The 22,087-nt window shown below is 46.7% G+C and overlaps 1 protein-coding gene across 3 annotated transcripts in view; it reads right to left on the reverse strand.

Annotated features, from left to right (window-relative positions):
* The window catches only part of EXOC2 (exocyst complex component 2), a 124,617-nt gene that overhangs the window by 11,797 nt on the left and 90,733 nt on the right, over positions 1 to 22,087 (reverse strand). For all 3 annotated transcript variants that reach the window (XM_077353291.1, XM_077353292.1, XM_077353293.1), the window contains exons 25-26: positions 1,376 to 1,431; positions 731 to 853 (exon numbers count right to left, since the gene is read on the reverse strand). In XM_077353291.1, the coding sequence (XP_077209406.1) occupies positions 731 to 853; positions 1,376 to 1,431 (179 nt within the window). The remainder of the gene's footprint in view (positions 1 to 730; positions 854 to 1,375; positions 1,432 to 22,087) is intronic.

The raw sequence follows: 22,087 nt of genomic DNA on the forward strand, positions 1-22,087 counted from the left end.
CCAAAATGGACGCACTGGGAAAATATTCAGGATGTTTCTTGACAGCTGGATGGTTGAATGTAAAGGGACTGCAGCCATTTAGATGAATTCATTGCTTACAGATGTCAGCGAGCCCTTTAAATTCCTTCAGAGTAGACTCCCCTTCCACTGAAAGCAATGAAGGATGGTGGCACCTTCTTTGGGGGCCCAGAGAATTGGAACCCCTGGTCCAATCTTTTTGAAACTTTTTTTTTTTTGTAGGTAGAGGCACCAGCAGCTATGGTGCAAATCTGGTGCCTCTACCACAAAAAACAGCACCCCCCAAGCCCCAGATACTCCCAGATCAATTCTCCATTATACCCTATGGAATCATTTCACTATAATGGCCCCCATAGGGTATAATGGAGCTGAAAAAGAATTGGAATCCCCAAATATTTACCAAATCCAAATAGGTAATATTGATATTTTATGGGTTCAATACCATTTTGGTTTTCTGTTTGCACACCCCTAGTTCCGATCCTGGTATCTATAACTCTACCTACACTTCGATTATATATACAGATTTTATATCAGTCATATATTTTGTTTTAAAAAACTGAGACATGTTTTTGGTGAGGGTGCTGAGAAACTGAGGTCTTTAGTCCCTTCTGCCCTTTATAGATCTGCAGTTCTCATGTTCTCTGGAAAGAATGACACCCAAATATTTGTATCTTTGCTTTCTCTCTCAACAGAGTTGCCATGACTTGGCTACCTGCAAAGCTCCATTTCTGCTGAAGGATGAGACACACTGCATCAGCCGGCTGAGCTCTTCAGCCACTGCTTCAACGATCCTGGACAAAACTCTGGGCACCAGTTCTTTGGAGATTGCGAATACCTGGGGATTTCAAGTTTCCAAAAATGAATAACAACATTTACATTATGTAAACCTGACCTAAGTTTCCCTCGAGAACCTGACAGAATTCAGGTTCATTTGTTTAGTTCTGGTGTACACTGGATCTTGAAGATCATGATTTTTTAAACCTTCTTTAATGTGAAGGTTTCCAGATAAAGAGCATTGGCATCTGACTGACAGTTATTAAAATGAAAGTGTGTATGGATTTTCCTCTCCAGGCTGCATCCCCCCCCCCACAACTCTCCAGAAGTTTCCCAGTTTGGAACAGCCAACCTTACTCTCCACCCCTGTTGATGGCCAGTGGAGACTGCATCCTTTTCACCAGTTGAAAACCAATCAATTATAGCTAAGAATGCCATGTCTCATCCAATCTTTGCAGTCATTCCCAGTATTTAAAATAAGGCCAGTTTTTTCTAACGGCTGAATTTCTGATGCTTGATGTCTTACAAATGTTTTTTTATGAACTCCTTTGTACTTATGGTGAATAAGCAGAAACCACCTCACCTCGGCATGTACAGCGATGATATGGACAAGGGCTTCCTTCAAATAGTTTCTGACACCTGTAATTAAAAAGAAAAGACAGTGATTTGGTGATTTTCATTTTCTTGTCCTGGAAGGCACATTCTACAGCAGGGGTAGTCAAACTGCGGCCCTCCAGATGTCCATGGACTACAATTCCCAGGAGTCCCCTGCCAGCGTTCGCTGGCAGGGGGCTCCTGGGAATTGTAGTCCATGGACATCTGGAGGGCCGCAGTTTGACTACCCCTGTTCTACAGCTTGGCTTAATTACCCATGCTGCACCAGCTCTTCATCCCTTGAAATACCAGCATACAGAAAGTGAAAGCTTCTCCCAACCACACCACTACAGCCCATTTCCTTTCTGAAAAAGGAAATGGAGAAAGGCACATTTCCTTACAGTGAAAGGTTATAGAAGCCAGAAGTTCCTAGTCTGGCATCCTTTACTTCCCTCTTCAAAACAGTCTCATCTTCTTCTTTTTTTGGAACAGTTGTTTCAAAATAATACTGGCTTGTAGTGACAACTGCTTAGTGGTCACTGTTAAAACAGAATGCTGTCATAGAAGAAGAGCTGGTTCTTATATGCTGCTTTTCTCTACCAGAAGGAGTCTCAAAGCGGCTTACAATCTCCTTCTCTTTCCTCTCCCCACCCTGCAAGGTAGGTGAGGCTGAGAAAGCCCTGATATTACTGCTTGGTCAGAACAGCAGGGCTATGACAAACCGAAGGTCACCCAGCTGGCTGTATGTGGAGGAGCTGGGAATCAAACCCGGCTCACCAGATTAGAAGCCAGTGCTCTTAACCACTATACCACGCTGGCTCTCTGAATAGAGACATTAAGGAGATTATTAAAGCAGAGGTTTTTAAAGCAGGACTCCCAAGTGGAAGTTTTCTGCTGTCATTAACAAGAGTTCTAGTTTCTGTGGCAGGACTAATTATTTAGGGGGGGGGATTACCACAGCTTTTTACATAAATACCTGAAGTTGTCTTACAAAAAGAGACAGAGAATGAAAATAAATTCATACATTGAAGAATGACTACTAGCAGCAAGGAAAATAATAGCTAAAAGGAACAGGAAAGCTGAATAAAAAGATTTCAAACACCTCTGCAAGCACAAAATTACAAGGCAGGCTTCAGTACGTATTCCTAGAAGAGAACTGCCAGCTCTGGGTTAAAAAATACCTGGAGGTGTGAGTGTGTGTGTGTGTTTGTGTGTAGCCTGAGGAAGTACATATTTTGGCACTTTAATTTTGACATGTTACCTACAAAGGATGTATTTTTTCAGGGTTTATTTTCACAAATAAAAGAAATAATTATTATATCAACCTTTATTGGCATAAACCAAACATAAATATAGAGTAATATATATATATATATAGCATATGGAATTTATATGTTATAATCATCCAAGCTCAAACACAAATTTGCAATCAATTATTGTCATTTTTAAACAAAAGCAGCTAAAGAAATCTAGCAACAGTTTCAGTTATCTGGGGACTCTGATCACGCCGTTGATGTTGAACCAATGCTGCAGGATCACGGATGTCCACTTTTGCCAAACTTTTTACCAACCTGACTGTCTTCACGGCTGTTGGGAGGGTGGGTAGCTGCGGCTGGGGGCAGCAGAACACTTGCATGGCCAGACAGGAAGTTGAGAGGACATACAAAGTAAATGTGAGAAAGAAGGACTCCCTGGAGAAGAGCCTAATGCTGGGAGCGATTGAGGGCAAAAGGAGAAGGGGACGACAGAGAATGAGGTGGCTGGATGGAGTCACTGAAGCAGTAGGTGCAAACTTAAATGGACTCTGGGGAATGGTAGAGGACAGGAAGGCCTGGGGGATCATCATCCATGGGGTCGCGATGGGTTGGACACAACTTCACACCTAACAACAACAACAGCAGCAACAACAACGACAAAGTAAACGAGTCTTTGCTCTGATTACCCAGGCTAATTGAAACTCACTCGAACTAAAGTCAGCTTTTGTCTAAGACAAAGATAAGAAGCCTCCCAAATATTTTGAGAACCTTTGGAATTAGTTTAAAAGAAATAATCGTTCGGCACAGTTATAGCCTCAAACTGTCAGGTTCGCCGGTCTTTGGCTGCAACCTTCCGGTGGGGCTGGGAGATCTCCAGGTATTGCAACTAGTCTGCATATGACAGAGGTCAATTCCCCGAAAGAAAATTGGTCCTGATGTTCCTCCCCCCTCTCAAAATGCCACCCTCCCCAGACTCCACCTCCCATATTTCCTGGTATTTCCAGCCCAGAGCTGCCAACCTTAAAATCAACTGAAATGTATTTGGATGATATGTTCACAACAATATCAGATAATACGCTCACTACGTCCATATCAGCATTTTGCATCAACTGAAATTTCCAAACCTTTTTCAAAGACAGCACCCCCGGTTTCCATAATCTTGCCTAGATATGACTAAAGCATGAACAATGGGGGCCATGTAATTTCTTTCCAAGTAGAGGCACAGCCAGTGTATGAACCAAAAGCCACCCCCTGCTGTAAGCATTCTTTTCCAGGGAGGATGTTAGTCTACCCCACACAAGTTGAATACCACTTCCAAGATTTCATAGCTCCCTAAACCAAAAAGACTTCCATTTAGTCTGGATTAAGTTTGTTTTTTTTAGAAGGTGTTACTCTTGACCACTTTAAATACATCACAAAGCCAAGAGAGTTATGATAACATCTGAACCACAGCCAACATTTTACTCCCCAATCCTGCAAATTGTTGGCAGTATAACGTGTTAATGGGGAAACTTAAGAAAAAAAAAGAAAGGGTTTTTAATACAAAAAAGTAGCTCGTACTTTTATAAACGAGTAAAAAAAAATAACATATGTAATGTATGGGTTGATACGCTTTACTGTACCTGTTTCCATTGGTTTGCTCATTTATAAAAAGAACAAGCTAATTTTCTGTACGTTTTTAGCTTTAGCAGTAAAGCATCCTATGTAGCTGTTTGTAGTCTCCTTAAACTACTGGGTTTCTAACCAGGACTTTAAGTTTGCCTTGTTGGGATAGCTGCCATAGAACATGACAATATCAATAATCATGCTGTTTTAATGTACATTTTCACAAATACCAAGTTTAAATATGTAGAGCAAAACTGAGTTGAGAATAAGGAAAAGAAAAGTATAACATTCAGGAACAAAGCACAGGTTAAAAGAAGAATGGGAAAGCATTGTACTGGCTTATACCTGAGATGAACTTCAGAATTATTTTCAAACAGAAACATCACCAAATGAAAAACTGCTTTTAAGAGAAAAAAAATGACCCAATCTTCGTCCCCCCCAAAAGATTTGCAAGGCATCATGGAACAAAAACACTCTTTGAAAACCACTGAGCCCAAACTTCTTTCTCCATCTCTAACTTGGTTGATGGTTGGATATTTGGATCTGGGTCAAAATTAAAACCGGATAAGTTCAATCAGGAAACTAAAGCATTCAGTTAAAATATTGGAACCATCTTATTTTGACCAGGCTAGACAGCCAAAAAACTCCAGCCTCAAGACAGGCACTTCCCTGTCATGTAAGAATATTCCCTGTCATGTAAGAAGATCACAGTCTGACGAAGGGTGCTTGTACTCGACTGGACTCTGATTTTATTGTGCCACCTCACAGGGTGTCTGTTGTGGGGAGAGGAAAGGGAAGGCAACTATAAGCCGCTTTGAGCCTCCTTTGGGTAGAGAAAAGCGACATATAAGAACCAACTACTACTACTACTACTACTACTACTACTACTACTACTACTACTTCTTCTTCTTCTTCTTCTTCTTCTGGGGTTCAAACTTGGATTTCCCATATCCTAATCCCACACTTTAACCCAGCCTTTCTCAACTCTTTTACCATTGAGAAACCCCTGAAACGTTCTTCAGGCTTTGAGAAACCCCAGAAGTGGGGCAATCTTCCAGAACAGGCTTTCTCAATCAGGGCTTCGTGACACCCTGGGTTTTCTTGAGGGCCTTGGTTTTCCCAAATGGGTAGGACTTAATTAATGTTTTCATTTTTTTTAAAAAAATGTTAAACATTCATTGGATGATATGACCATATATGGTCACATAGACCTGCTCCTGCCTACCAAAATGGCCAATGATGGTCCTTGATGGGGTGGGAAGGAGAGGAGCTCCGGATGGGTGTGTACACAGCTGTGCTTCCCAACCATATTCTGCACAATCGCGCCATTGCTGGGGTTTCTCAAAATCTGAAAAAATGTTTCAAGGGTCTCTCAACGGTAAAAAGGTTGAGAAAGGATGTTCTAGAATACAATTGGGAAGCATAGCTGTGTACACACCCACCCAGGGCTCTCCCCTTTCCACCCCCTCCATGCTCATCATTGGGTATTTTGGGAGGGGGAGGAGGCTGACATAACCATATATGGTCATTGTTAGGTGCGAAGTCGTGTCCGACCCATCGCGACCCCATGGACAATGAACCTCCATGCCTTCCTGTCCTCTACCATTCCCCGGAGTACATTTAAGCTTGTACCATATGGCCATATTACCCTATAAATGTTTAACAAATTTAAAAACATACAAAAATTAATTCACATCCATTCAGGAAACCCGGGTTGAGAAAGCCCTCTTCCATAACTACACCAGGCTGAGATGGAATCACGCCAGTAGCAATGCAAATTTCTCTTGCAGGCCACATGCAAAGCATAGAAAATGTCTGAACAGAAGTGAAGGGGCCGGGGCTTCTCTCTCTAATAATCCTGGCAAATTGCCACCTTCCAGAATTAAATATAATAAATAAAAATTTTTAAAAATAAATAATATCTATTTAAGAGAAAGCAGAGATAAAAGAGGGTATGAACTTTCAAGCACTATAATCTCTTTCGCAGTCTAGTGAATGTGAAGCTGAATGCCCTCAAGGCCGCAGGGAAAACAAGAATATTTTCAAACCAATTTCCCTCTACGTTAAAATCTTTGGGGTTTGTTCCATTTCAAGAGACGATAGACAGTGCTGGTTTAGTCAGGAAGTGCAACCTGTGGCAAATGACCCATCGCTTACCCACACACCCAAAGACAAAAATCTTCAAAGCATTTCCTAAAGCAAACTACAGCTGCTTGAAAAATATTTGAAGCTACATCTGAGAGAACAGAGGGTAGAACAAAAAGCTGCCCTCCACATTGCTTCTAACATCTTTGGGAGCCAGATATTAGCCTCTGAGAGAAAAGTGCCATTCCCTTAAGCCTACTCCAGTTCTATTTCAGGTAAAGGTAAAGGTAAAGGTATCCCCTGTGCAAGCACTGGGTCATGTCTGACCCTTGGGGTGACGCCCTCTAGTGTTTTCTTGGCAGACTCAATACGGGGCGGTTTGCCAGTGCCTTCCCCAGTCATTACCGTTTACCCCCCAGCAAGCTCAGTACTAATTTTACTGACCTCGGAAGGATGGAAGGCTGAGTTGACCTTGAGCTGGCTGCTGGGATCGAACTCCCAGCCTCATGGGCAGAGCTTTCAGACTGCATGTCTGCTGCCTTACCACTCTGCACCACAAGAGGCTCATTTCAGGTAGTCCCAGGTATAAACCCCTCATGCAGTAGGCAAATATCCTCCACTTGAACAAAGTATGAGCCTTTAACAACAAAGTTTTATTCAAGAGAAAAGCTTTCGTGTGCATGCACACTTCGTCAGGTACAATAGAACAAACATCCTCAGGATGTTTCCAGGACTACTTTCCAGGACTACTTTAGCCTTTGAAGGACTCATTGTGGCCAGGCCCAGCAGCAACCACCAAGCAACTTGATATCATGTCACTTGGGTAACTCGCCAAGGCTGGCTACTGGCTATTGTTGAAAAGCAGCCACCCCCCCCCACCTCCCAAGCCAGTGTGGTGTAGTCGTGGCAGAGGTGTCAAACTCATTTGTAACGAGGGCTGGATCTAACAAAAATGTTACTAGGTTGGGTGGGGCCATGTGTGCCATAAAATGCAATGCCATTTACCAAACGATACAAACTTCATATTTGTATGAAGGCAAACTTAAATAACCACGTTATTTTTTACTCAAAATACAAACATGTTTTAATGGAGAAGGGTGGGGAAGAAATAAAGTACAAACATTCTTCAGGTTTCGAGCAACCCCAGAAGTGGTGTGATCATGCAGAACATGGTAGGGAAACATAGCTGTGCACATGTCCACCTTTGGCCCTTCCCCCTTCCACCCCCTCCAGGCCTACCACTGGCCATTTTGGGAGGGGGGGAAATGGGTTGACACGACCATATATGGGGCCCATATATGGTCATGTAACCCAATGTAACCCAATGTAACCCAAGTTTAACATGTTTTTAAAAATATATAAAAACTTAAATATCCCCCACAGATTCAGGAAACACGTCCTGGGCTGTCAAGAAACCCCAGGGTTTCATGAAACCCTGGTTAAGAAAGCTTAATGTAGAGTTTTCTCAAGGAGAGGTTGCCAGGAGGAGAGAATGAAGGAAAGCTGAAGACATGGAGGTAGATAAAGGTAGGATCGCTGGTGGGTGGGAAGCACTAAGGAAGCAGGAAAACGTGAGAGGCGTTGGGGGTTTTCAGGGAAGGGAACGCAAAGTAGTGAGGGAAGAAAAAACAGATGCCCCTACAAGTCCTTGCAGGTCTCCTGCTTGCAACCTACTAACTGCAAACATGTTGTAACCTTTGATATACCTAGGCCTTTCCTCGAATTGTCTATGCATGATGTTGTGGCATTTGACAGAAGTGTCCCCACCTACACAGCCTCTGACTCGCTGAGCAAAAGACAGATCTCTGGCTTGGAAATTCCCCAGGGACACAGAAAAAGCATCCTGTCTTCTGTTGAGCAGAAACTGGCTAGTGGATGATGGGAACAAAACCCCAAATCTCTACCGAGACGCAACTACTCAGCATTGGATCATTAACTTTGCTCAGCGTAAGCCGTGCTTTGCTGTGTCAGGAGATCCATCTCATCTAGCAGACTGTTCCCGGCAGTGATAAAGAAAATGCCCATGGATCCCCACAAAACAACCACCTAGTCAAAATACATTAAAAATGTCATCAAAAATTTAAAAAATTAAACAGATTGCAGTAGTTGTTGTTCCATTTTTCAAACTTTGTGCATTTTGGCTCTCCTTTATTTTACCTTCAGCTCCTTTCCAATCAATCTGCTGCATAGCTGGAAGAAGCTTCGGTCCTAGACCGATCCCAGTCAGGCTTCCGGCCTGGCCATGGGGTAGAGACAGCGCTAGTTGCCCTGACGGACAACCTCCGTCGCCAGTTGGATCGAGGCGGGTCGGCACTGCTGATATTATTAGACCTCTTAGCAGCGTTCGACACAGTCGATCACGAGCTTCTAGCTCGCCGCCTCATCGATGCTGGAATACAAGGGACAGCTCTTCAATGGCTGATCTCCTTCCTCCAGGATCGTGGACAGAGGTTTGCAATAGGAGAGAAAACATCAGGCCACCGGCAACTTACTTGTGGAGTCCCACAAGGAGTGGTCCTCTCTCCTATCCTATTCAACATCTTCATGCGCCCTCTCGCACAGCTGGTACGGAAGTTTGGGCTGGGTTGCCATCAATATGCAGATGACACCCAGCTCTTCCTCCTGATGGATGGCCGCCCTGACTCTCCCCCAGAAGCATTAGCCAGCTGCCTGGAAGCAGTGACGAGATGGCTCAAGCAGAGTTGTCTGAAGCTCAATCCTTCAAAGACGGTGGTCCTGTGGCTAGCTAGGAAGGGCCCATGCGAGGAAGCGTGCCTGCCTACCCTGGATGGCGTGCAGCTCTCTACGGCTCACTTCGCCAGGAACCTAGGCGTGATTCTGGACGCCTCCCTCACAATGGAGGCCCAGATCACAAAGGTAGCGCGGCTGCCATTCTACCATCTCCGCCAAGCCAAACTACTAGCTCCCTACCTGGCCCCGGAACACCTAGCCACAGTGATCCATGTGACGGTCACCTCTAGACTGGACTTTTGTAACTCGCTCTACGCAGGCCTGCCCTTAGCCCTGACCCAGAAACTACAACTAGTTCAAAATGCAGCAGCCAGGATCCTCACGGCAACACCGTGGAGGTCCCATATCCGGCCTATTCTCCATCAGCTGCAATGGTTACCAGTTGAATTCCGGATAAGACTAAAGGTTCTGGTAATTACCTTCAAGGCCATACGCGGTCAGGGCCCAGTATACCTGAGGGACCGCCTCCCCGCCTATGCCCCCAAAAGAGCTCTACGCTCTACTGCCTCCAATCAGCTAAGGATCCCTGGCCCTAAAGAAGTCCGTCTGGTCTCGACCAGGGCCAGAGCATTCTCTGTTCTGGCCCCTACCTGGTGGAACGAGCTCCCAGAGGAGATCAGGGCCCTGACGGAGCTTAAACAGTTCCGCAGGGCCTGCAAAAAAGAGCTCCTCCACCAGGCATTTGGCCGAGACCAGACGTAATCTACAGCGACCAAGGGCCCCTGCTCCCCCCACCCCCCCTCAGAATTCAATCAATAAGCCACTCCCCTCAGAATCCCATCAACAAGCCCTGGACCTGTTTGTATTACGATTGTTTACTGTTATACTGTGTTGTGTTTGGTTGCAATTGTTGGTTATCGATGTACATGTTCTACAGACTGTTTTATGTATGGTTCTCTGTTATAATGTAAACCGCCTTGAGCCTCCGGGGAGGGCGGTATAGAAGTATGATAAATAAATAAATAAATAAATAAATAAATAAATAAATAAATAAATAAATAAATAAATAAATAGATTCTTGAAGGCCGTTCAGGCCTGCTACTATATAAAAAGGACTGATTTTAATTCAGTTACCAAGTTTATGCCCTGATTTACTGCCTTCATCAAGGCCACCAAGGTGGCAAAAGGATTAAATCCATAGATAATTAACACATATTAAAAAACAATTAAAATAAAAACAAAAACATAATTCAAACAATAAAAAAGTTAAAAAACACACACAATACAATAAAGCTGACACATTAAAATGACAATTAAAAGCTGAGCGGAACAAGGGAAAAGCAATTTACGAGACTGAAGTGGATGATAGTAGTACAATTGTTAGAGATGTAAAAAGAAAGAGGAAAGTTTGTTTTTATAAGTTTGTAAAAGTATGTAATGGTGTACAGTAATCTGATACATGGGCTCATTCCACACATGGAGCATAATGCACTTTCAATTTGCTTTTGCAGCTAGATTTTCCTGTGCAGATCAGGAAAATCTACTTCTGAAGTGCATTGAAAGTGCATTATCTAACTTGTGCGGAATGGACTTAAGTAAGCAATTTTCGGACAGAATGCTATTTTGCAACAAGTGTTAAAGTTACTGGTTTTTGTGGCTGAGTATTTGAAAACTTAATTGCTGTCCTGTTTTATTACTCATTTTGTACTTATCTCTTGTACGGTTTACTGTTTTAAAATTGAACTTTCATCTCAAAAGTTTGTAACATTTCAATGAAATGTAAACTAAAAAATCAAAAAAGGAAAATAAAAGCAGGACAGGACTGGAGGAGTGCCTGACAAAACAAAAAAAGTTTTCACCTGTTGGCGTTAGATCATAAGAGTAGCCTATATGCCCTGAAAAGCGTTACACTTGGACAATACCAACTGGGTAGTGGTTCCTGGCCCCAGGGAAGTACATCTGGCCCCTACCTGGTAGAATGAGCTCCTGTAGGAGATCTGGGCCCTGTTGGAACTGATGCAGTTCTGCAAGGCCTGCAAGATGGAGCTCTTCCACCAGGCTTTTGGTTGGAGCCAGTGATAACAACATCAATTGCCCCCCAACAGAAAACTTTCATGGAAAATTGCAATTATGTTTCTATTTCAGAAATAATAGGACTGTACTGATGACACTCAACGTTTTTTAATGGAAGATCAGATTTTAAAGGTTTTTAATTTTGTTTTAATGTTTATATTTATTATTAACTATGTGACTGTTTTTACTGTTGTGCATTGCCCTGAGCTGTATGGGGAGGGAGGTATATAAATATAACAACAAGAACAACAATAGAAACAATGGGGGGCAGCTGAGTCTTTCTGGCAAGAGTTCCAGCGTCCTGATGCCAGGACTGATAAGGCCACCTCCAGAATCTGTGGATTGGGGTTAGAATCTCCAGTTGCTGTTCCAACAGTAATTGATATCTCTGGCCCCACTATCTAAATCTATACACGAAGAATTAAGAACAAAGCAGTAGCGCTTCCTGAATGCACAAATAACACTGGGAGGAGAGTGGAATAAGGATGCAGCCATGCCTCTAAATTCAATACAAACTTATGAGCACCCAATGCTAGGGATCATTCAATCTGTCTAGGCAGGAGTGCTTTAAGGATTTGGAGGGCCCTAGCAGAGTAGCTAGACTGGGGGCAGAGGGGGCTCCCCCAGTGGAAAGGAACATGACGCCGAGTGTCCTTAAAGAGGGAAAAGGGGGGAGAAGCGAGGCTACAATTCTGATACATGGGGGGGGGGAGAAAGACACCAAGCGGGGGCCCCGGAAGTGTGGGGCCCTTAGCATGTGATACATATGCTACATGGATAAACCAGCCCTAATTCTGGGTCCTCTCTGGTAAGACAGGAAGGAACCACTTTTCAGGGTCTTATCCTTCTACAGAGCTTCACAATTCTCTCCCCCTTTAAAGGTGCCCCATGTTCAAAAAGTCCCACACTTGAGAGCCACTCCTTTATAATTATGTTCAAATGCCTTCCAATTTGACTTGTGCCCAGGGCTGATGTCAACGTATCCAGGGGGGGGGAAGGGGAACTACTGGGGGACTGGGACTTCCAGTGGAGCTCACTGCTTCCCCCCTGTCAAACGTACAGGAAACTCACAACAAACTTCTTAATAATAAAGAGTTTTATTGATTAGTACTATACGCAAGAGACTGAGAAGTCAAATCTGACCAGAGGCCAGATTTGCCCCAGCTTATCAATACATTTCTCCCGCCCAAAACTTGACAGTTCCCAAGGGAGGGGGCAGAAGAGAAAAGACATATGTGTAACATAAACAGGATTTCGTTCACACAACCTTGAGGAGGTGACAACAACCCCGTGAGCCCACAACAAGATAAGGTTAGCATAACATCACTATTCATTTTTATAGCTAGAAACTACAAGGCCTGGGGCAAGCAGGCGCCAGGTCCAATAAAGCAATATAACTGACATGGAGGAACTCAGGCTAATTTATGACAGAGATTCTACAATCCTGACATCCCTCCGCATTAAAACAAACTTCCCTCCCCCTCCTAGCCTGCATCGACGGGGCGAGGACAGTCGGGAAAAGCTCGATGGAAAGCCCGGAGAAGGCGGGGCGCCTTCACGTTCCCAGCTTCCACCCACTCTTTGTCTCCTGAGGGGAAATCCTTCCAATCAACCAAGTATTGGAGACGGCCCTTGTGCACACGAGAGTCCAGGATCGGGTTGACCTCATAGTGGGTGTCTTTATCGATGTAAATTGGCACCGGTGTAGCTGGAGGGGGGTGCCACCCATCCGGGGTAGGGGCTTTCCGCAGCAGGCTGGAATGAAAAACCGGATGCACATTCCTGTAAGTTTTTGGCAAGGCTAGTTCCACAGTTACAGCATTAATCAGTTTCACAACCTTGAAGGGCCCCACATATTTGGGACCAAGTTTCTTTGATTTTTGTTGGCAACGCAAGTTCTTTGTGGACAAATAGGCCAAGTCACCCACTTTCCATACGGGCGCAGGTGCCCGTTTTTTGTCTGCCTGGGTTTTATAAGCCTGTTTCGCATCTTCGAGGCTTGTGACTATTGCTGGCCACCCTGCACTAATTGTCTCTGCCCACTTATTGACTTCAGGAGCTTCGGAGGAATTCAGCTCCCAGGTGGGAGCAGCCACTAAATCAGTACCATACACTACTTTAAAGGGGGACACACCCATGGAGGCATGGGCCCCATTATTGTAGGCAAACTCAGCCAGTGGCAACAGGGCAACCCAGTCATCTTGCTGGTGGTTGATAAAACAGCGCAAGTATTGTTCAAGGATTTGATTCACCCTTTCAGTCTGGCCATTCGACTCCGGGTGATAGCCCGAAGTGAGGGCTTGCTCCACCCCCAACAGCCTCAAGAGCTCCCGCCAGAACTTGGCAACGAACTGGGGGCCCCGATCCGTCAGCAGACGTCCCGGGATCCCGTGTAGACGTAGTATGTGGGTCACGAACAATGAGGCCAATTTGGCCGCTGAAGGCAAGCCTGCGCAAGGGATGAAATGGGCTTGCTTGGAAAAAGCGTCTACTACCACCCAAATGACGGTTTTCCCCTGGCTGGGAGGCAGGTCTGTGATAAAGTCCATTGTGACATCAGTCCACGGACGGGAGGGGGTGGGCTGGGGCTGCAACAATCCCTTTTTCTTCCCACCAGCTGGTTTAGAGACGATGCAAGTGGGGCACCCCTGCACGTATTTTTCCACGTCCTTACGCAGAGTTGGCCACCAGTAATGTCTCCTGATCAGGTGCAGAGTTTTCACAAACCCAAAATGTCCAGCGGTTTTCGCATCGTGGCAGAGTTTCAAAACGTCCCCGCGCGCCGCTGCTGGGACAAAAAGCCGCTCACCTTTGAAAAACAACCCCCCTTTCTCAGTTAGGTCTGGGCGGAGGGAGTGGAATTCGGAGTCCTGTGATACCTCCTTCTGAACCCAGCCCCTCGGGATGGACGCTCCAGGCTTTGTTTGGCTGCGCGTCACCGCGGCCATCCCCAGCTGGGCGGGGGTAAAAACTGTATCCACCAATGGGTCGCGCTTGCTGTTGTACTGGGGCAAGCGCGACAGGGCGTCCGCCAAAAAGTTCATTTTGCCCAGCAGATGCTTGAGAGAGAAGTTGAACCGAGCGAAAAACTCCGCCCACCTCATCTGCTTCGCTGAGAGCGAGCGGGGCTGCTTGAGCGCCTGGAGGTTTTTATGGTCCGTCCATACTACAAAGGGGACTACGGACCCTTCCAACCAATGCCTCCAGGTTGATAAAGCTAACTTTACTGCCGCCGCCTCTTTTTCCCAAATCGCCCAGTTTCTTTCGGCCCCGGAAAATTTCTTAGACAAATAGGCTAGCGGGTGTAACCTCCCATCCTCCCCCTCTTGCAGGATCACGGCCCCCATTGCCACATCCGAAGAATCTACTTGCACGGTGAATTGCTTAGTGGGGTCGGCATGGGCCAGCACTGGTTCAGAGGTAAACAACAGTTTCAGCTTCTCAAAAGCGTCCTGACATTGGGAGGTCCACTGGAGCGGCGCACCAGGGCGGCTTGCCGCCTTTCCTCCCTGTTTTGTCTTTAACAAGTCAGTGAGAGGCAATGCCACCTTGGCGAAACTGGGGATGAACGTTCTGTAAAAGTTTGCAAATCCTAAGAAACTTTGCAATTGTCTCCTGGTGCGAGGAGGTTCCCAAGCCAACAAATCCCGCACTTTGCCTGGGTCCATCTCGATCCCAGCTTGGGAAACCCGGAAGCCCAGAAACTCCACCGCATCTCGGTGGAACTCACACTTTGAAAGTTTGGCAAACAATTGGTGCTTCCGCAGACGGCGGAGCACTTCGCGGACCAAGTCAGCATGACTCTCAGCATTTTCAGAATACACCAAAATATCATCAATGTACACCAACACCCCCTGATACAATAAATCGTGCATAATTTCATTGATCATATTCATGAACACGCCCGGAGCGCCGGCGAGGCCGAACGGCATTACGGTGTATTCAAATTGCCCCAGGGGGGTGTTAAAAGCAGTCAAATATTCATGTCCTTTTTTTATCCGGACCCGGTAGTAGGCCTCCCTCAAGTCAAGTTTCGTGAAAATCCGCGCCTTCCCCAAGTGACCAAGCAAGTCCTTTATCAAAGGCAGCGGGTAGGCATTACACGTAGAAACAGCATTTAGACCACGGTAGTCCGTACAGAGGCGTAGCGACCCGTCTTTCTTTTTCACGAAAAGAACCGGGGCCGCCAGGGGTGATGTAGCGGGTCTGATGAAACCCCTGGCCAGATTTTTATCCAAGAACTCCCTGAGTTCAGCCATCTCCCTTGGGCTCATTGAATAAAGCTTGGCTTTTGGGAGGGACTCCCCTTTCTTTAATTCGATGGCACAGTCAGTCTTACGGTGAGGGGGGAGCTGGTTGCACTCAGATTCCGCAAACACGTCTGCAAAGTCCCGGTACTCCGGAGGGAGAGTCCCATCCCCCACGGATCCCAACGCTGCCACTACCCCCTTGTCCAGGGGGAGCTGAGGCCGAGCGTGTTGCTTGCAACCAGGGGAGGTGAATTCCACGGTCCCCTCTTTCCACTTTACCGTGGGATCATGCTCCCTCAACCAATCCAGCCCCAACACACATGGGAATGCAGAGTGGGGTGCTACCAGGGGTTGGATCTGCTCCCAATGTTTCTTAACGTCCAAGTCCATAGGGCGCGTCTTCACTGTGGCTTCCCCCCCGGGAGCACACTTCCCATCTAGTTGGGTGATCGGTAGGGGTTCCCCCAAAGGCACCTTGCCCACCCCCAGAGTCTCGGCCAGTGCTGGGCTTACTAAAGATTGGGTGCACCCGGAGTCCACAATGCACCGTACCCCCACCGTCTTCCCGGATTTGGGATTGGAGAGGGTGGCAGGCAGTAGTATCAAGGGGGAATCACTCACCACGCGTTTGCCCCTGTTGGCGGCCTGCTGGCGGGGCGCCTTTACAGCAGACCGTCTTCGTTTCCCGACTGCTCCTCTGCTTGATCCTCGCCATCTTGGCCACTGCCCTCCTCCGAGTCTTCCACGGCAGTCGCTGCGCCCGCCGGCACCAGCAGAGACTTGGCACTTTTCTTCGGGACGGTTTTCTTGGCGGGTTGAGCTTTCGCCGGGGGGCTGCCAGTAGCTCTCGCCCCGGTCACTGTCTTTGAGGGGCATTGCGCGAGGAAGTGACCAGCTTGGCCACATCCCAAGCACAGCCCCTTCTCCATGCGCCGAGTGCGTTCAGTCGGCTCCAACTTTGCTTTCGGCTTGACTTTCACGGGGGTAGAGGTTTTCGCTCCTGCCTTCCCTGCAAGACCCTGGAACACTGCGGCCCTCTCCAGACGGTTCTCCATCTCTCCGGCCAGCTGGATCCATCCGTCGACCGTGAGAGGGTCGTCTAAAAGGAGGCATTTGCTGGACAAGTCCCCCGAGAGACCCCCCACGAACGCGAGCACGCGTTGGGGCTCGGCCCAGTCTGGCACCGAGGAGGAAAGCTCTTTGAATTCTCTGGCGTACTCGACCACCGACAATTTTCCTTGCCTCAGAGCTTTGAGCTTTTTCTCCGCTGTCTCCCTCTCAAACGGTTCCACGTACATCTGGCGCATGGAGCGCAGAAAATGGTTATAATTGCGGATGGCTCGTGGGTTGTAACGGTACAAGTCCAGGAACCACTTTGCTGCCTTGCCCTCCAGGGCTTCCCCCACAAACCGCACGCGCTCGGCGTCATCATGAAAAGTGAACCCCATGTCCATCATGTAGGCTTGGAGATGCACCAGAAACGAGGGAAAGGTTGCGGGGTCCCCCGAAAACTTAGCCTTGAATTTGTAGGTGCTCCGCATTTCCACTCCCCGGAGGTGAGGAGGCAGACGTCCCTGGCCCCAATCCGCCGGGGCCGGGATTCTCGCTCCACGGCCGATGCCTCGCCCCAATCCTGCCGCCGCTCTCGCCTCCGCTGCAGCCCTTGCTGCTTCCGCAGCTCGCGCGGCCGCCACCGCCGCCTCTCGTGCCGCCGCCGCTTCGGCTCCCGCAACGTCCGCTGCCGCCGCCGCTGCTCCGTCCGCCGCTCCCGCGCCGTCAGCCGCTCCGGCTCCTTCCGCCGCTCCGCCGCCCCCGGCGCCCTCGCGATCCTCGCCTTCGCCCTCTCTCTGCGCCCTTGCCAGAGCCGCCGCCTCGGCCTCCGCAGCCGCTTGCATCGCTGCTGCCTCGCGTTCCCGCAGGGTGGGCAGACCTCCCGATCTCCGTCCACTGGGTTCGTGTGCACCTCCGCCGTGCACCTCTCGCAGCAGGCGTTGTGTCCGGCGTTGCTCCTCCGGATCTAACCGACCCGAGAGGTCCTGCAGCCAATTGGTCACTCTGTCCAGCTTGTACTGCAGGTCCTGTGTCTCACCGGCGGGCTCCAGCCCATAGCTAGGCATTCCAAGATGATCCGGCCACCGCTCGTCCCCAGTTGGTCGGTCATACTTCGATAAACGCCTGCGTTCGGTGACGTGCCTTTCCAAAAAGTCCTCAGGCCCAGGAGTTGCTCCCTCCACGGCCCTGAGCATGCCCGAGCTGTACGGCCCCACACCGGCACCGTCGCCCTGGGAGAGGTCCCAATCCAGGCCCTCTCCTTGTTCTGTGAAAGTATTTCCTTCGCCCTGCATGTTGGCAGGTGAAAGGAGTTGTGAGATTTGACTTAATGTCAAACGTACAGGAAACTCACAACAAACTTCTTAATAATAAAGAGTTTTATTGATTAGTACTATACGCAAGAGACTGAGAAGTCAAATCTGACCAGAGGCCAGATTTGCCCCAGCTTATCAATACATTTCTCCCGCCCAAAACTTGACAGTTCCCAAGGGAGGGGGCAGAAGAGAAAAGACATATGTGTAACATAAACAGGATTTCGTTCACACAACCTTGAGGAGGTGACAACAACCCCGTGAGCCCACAACAAGATAAGGTTAGCATAACATCACTATTCATTTTTATAGCTAGAAACTACAAGGCCTGGGGCAAGCAGGCGCCAGGTCCAATAAAGCAATATAACTGACATGGAGGAACTCAGGCTAATTTATGACAGAGATTCTACAATCCTGACACCCCCACCTCCACTCTCCAGATTCTCACCCAATTGCTCTTCCTGTTCTTGCCTGGTCATGGGCCCTTCTGACACTTGTGCTCCTGGTCATATGCCCTGCCCAGTGCTGTGAGGAGAAAGGGGAGGGGGGGGGTTGCATGCAGCTGAGAGTGACGGACAACGATCAGGATACATTGGTGCTTTTTTTGGTTTTTGGGGGGTTTTCTGTAAGTCTCTGCGAGGGGTGGAAATGTCACAGAAACACCTTTAATAAAGAGATGATCGAGTCCTTGAGCTGGGCAAAATAAGCCACAAGTTACAGTGTCCAAGTTTCCATTGCAGGTGCAAAGCTGCCTGACTTAGCCAATTCAAGTTCATATTAGTGACTGGAGTTTAGGTCAGAGAACAATGACTTGTTCATAAAATACAGAGTAAAAAGGATGTGTTCTTGTGAAGTGCTCAAAGAGTTAGCACAATTTCAACTGGTACAGTTTCTGGAAGTGAAAGAGGAAGCACTTTATCAAATCTGAGACTGTAACACCAACCTCACTGACGTATCTAAAGGGAAACCACATTTATTTCAGACCTCTTGAAGGGGCTTCTTGAAATTCCTTGGATAAAGTAACATTCCAAGTCAGGTTTTGAATAACAAAGGAACATACTTATAAATTGTTGCTAAATGATTTAAATTAATAATCTTGATGGATTGTTTTACTTATTCACCTATTATGGTCACTAAATACGAATTCTGTTACCTTCTAAGGGTTTTTGTTTTTAAAGAGTAGGACAAAACTGAATTTGTATTTGGCAGGTACAATTCTAACCTGGCCTGTCACCCGCAAATTTAGAAGCTGAATTAGATATGCAGAAATAAGGCATAAAGAGTTCAAAGTAAAAACAAGTGAATTGTGATCTGCATGTAAGGAAAGATGCTTTGTTTTGTATGAGCCATTTCCTGCTTTTACTGGAAATATTCCTCTCCTGATGACAGACGGAGCTCAAGGTGCTGCACTTTCACTTTGCTTTGACAATCTGTCAGAAAAAAAATGTGAGTTTGCGGGCAAGGCTCTGGAAAGTCTTTGGAGGCACTACCCACCAGTTTGATCACATTTCCTGTTTTTAACCCCTTCGTTCTAAATTTGTCCCCGCCTGACAAAAATAGACGAGAGGAGAAAAAACCCTGGTCTATAAATATCTCCAAATTTTTGACACAAACACTCCTCTGAGAAACTATAACGGATTGTGGGAGTGAGAACATTCAAAATGGCGGAAGGCGAGTACGGGCCTTGATACTTGCCTGTGGACAGCGGTAGTGGCCCTCTCTGCAAAATACCCGAGTGCCAAACGGCAGGAGACACGCAGTCAAGCTGGCTGGGTTCTGTCAACGGTTACAGGCGTGGATCTAATTAAAACTGGGCATCATGTTAGACAGCACACATGGATTTTGTTTCTTTCAGCCTTCTCAGAACATTTGTTTCATTTCATTTTATTTATTTATACTTAAATTTCTATACCGCCCCTCCCGGTACTGCCAGCTTGGGGCAGTACATATTTAATCTCTTCCTTGCCCACTTTTGACAATCACCTCCACACCAGGAACAAAGACCTTGTCTGCTCTTCCCACAATACAGATCTGATCAGATCTCAGAAGTTGAGCCGAGTCAGCTCTTCTTAGTACTTGGAAGTCCAGGGCCGCTACACAGGGGCAGGCAACCCCCCCCCCCATGGGGTCACCATTAATTGGCTGTGACAGAATTCTATGCCAGGCAGGGCCAGGTTACACTTACGTCTCCTAACTGCCCCAGTCACTTCATACCCTCCTTACTCTACACCAGGGGTAGGCAAACTGTGGCCCTCCAGATGTCCATGAACTACAATTCCCATGAGCCCTTGCCAAAATGCTGGCAGGGGCTCATGGGAATTGTAGTCCATGGACATCTGGAGGGCCACAGTTTGCCTACCTCTGCTCTACTCAGCCTTTGTTATTTTGAGCAACGCAGAACAAGTTCACTTTAGCATCTGCTACCAGTAAAGAAACAGAATGTAAACCTAAGTATTCATAAATAAAAGCTATGGCTTTATTTAAAGCCCCCTCCCCCATCTCCGATATAATACAACAAAAAAACCCAAACATTCCCCTCAACAAATCTATTGACTTAAAAATGCTTTAGTATCTAGGAATTACACCAGTGTTTCTTTTATTTAACACTATCATTTTATAAAACACCCAAAGAGGTGCTTTTTTACGATTGTACAAAGCTTACTGTACTGAAAAGTTCAGTACACAAACTGGCTGAAAAGTGATATATATTTATAAAATCTATACGGCTGCAGTTACCACAATAATAGCCTGTCATAGTGTCTTCAAGACAAAATGACAGCAATTTTGCAAATGAAGAATGGGCTTAGAGATATGCCATGTTTATGAATTTATTTGGGTTGTCACTCAAACATTATGAATATTTCCATAAGTGTCTCTGAAAAATACGAAAATGAATCCACTGATCTGAAATGGACTATGTCATGGAAAGCATCCAGGATACCACGAACATTATACCAAATGAATACCATCCAAAATTCATATCTTTTTCAGGCCAGGTCATCAAACACCCCAAAACCTTTAGAGAGAGTCAGAGGGTATAATACAATGGCTGGATGGTAAAAATGACAAAATTCAAGACAGACATCTAAATCAATATTCATGGACCACTAGAATGCTCCCCCTCCTGTTTTTATAATATTCTAGTTTGATGGGGAGTGGCATTTTTTTCTTGCCTTTCCAACATAATGCACAAGTTCAAAAAGCAATCCTCATCAAAATAAATCCTTTTTAAAATGTATTATTATGTATTAAGATTATAAAACCTTTTCAGGGCAAAAAAAAGTACTTGCTTGTGGGTATGGGCATGAACTGGGGCATGAACCGAATTTCCCCATGAAAATGCCCCAATTCAAGCCTCCCAAACCAAGGTTTAGGGGAGACACCTCCCCTGAATGTTTCATGAACCTTTGCCCAGTTCAGTTCAGGGATTCAGCTGGCAGCCATTTTACACTGACAGAAGACCCATTTTACACTGACCCATACCTCACTGTCAGCCCGAAATGGCTGCTGCATCAGTCATCAATTTCACTCTGATAAGTTTTGGGAAGGATTCAAGGTGTTTGGTTCAGGAAGATCCTGAATGGAACCAGAATTTTCTGGTCCGTGCCCATCATTACTAGTTTGTATTTTAATCTATTGTGCAATTAATCTAATGGGTGCATCACTTCACTCTTGCATGAATGTGCGTCAAAAACAAAAGCAATAAATAAAAACAATGCTACCATACTTAAAATGAATGAATGACCTAAACACACTTTTCACCCAAGTGCAATGGGAATGCACTCTCTTGCAATTAATTGTTGCAAATACACTACTACCCCTTTGCTTAGGTTCAAGGAAACTTGTGAAGTCATGGAAGTGCCCTTTGGCAGGGTGTCTATGAAGTTGTGCAACTACACAAGGACACACCTGGAGTCCTCAATTACTTTTCCAGTAGGCATTCCAGCAACTGCCCAAGATTCTGCAAGTTTCAGAATGCCTTTCCCCGTCTTCCTTCCAACCCTCATCCCAAACAGCAGCTGAAACCTTTCCTATGGGGTCAGACTTACATTTTCAGACTAGAAGCTTACCGAGCAGCTCTGCCCTTTAAGCCAGTGGTCCCCAACCTTTTTGAGGCTGGGGACCAGCAGGGCAACTGCCCGCCCGCGCATGCACGATTTCACCTAGCAAGTGCCGCGCATGCGCGGGCGCGGCCCTGATTCCCTCTCCCCCCCTCCCGCAATAAGAAGCTTCCCGGGCTGCAAGCTTGCAGCCTGGGAAGTTTTTTACTGCGGGGGGGGGGACGGGGAGAGGGAGCCACAGCCTGGCGCCATGGCCTTCGCGGCCCGGCACCGGGCCGCGGCCCGCAGGTTGGGGACCACTGCTTTAAGCAACCCCA

This window comes from Paroedura picta, chromosome 9, assembly GCF_049243985.1.
Source record: "Paroedura picta isolate Pp20150507F chromosome 9, Ppicta_v3.0, whole genome shotgun sequence".
In the NCBI taxonomy this organism is placed as follows: domain Eukaryota; kingdom Metazoa; phylum Chordata; class Lepidosauria; order Squamata; family Gekkonidae; genus Paroedura; species Paroedura picta.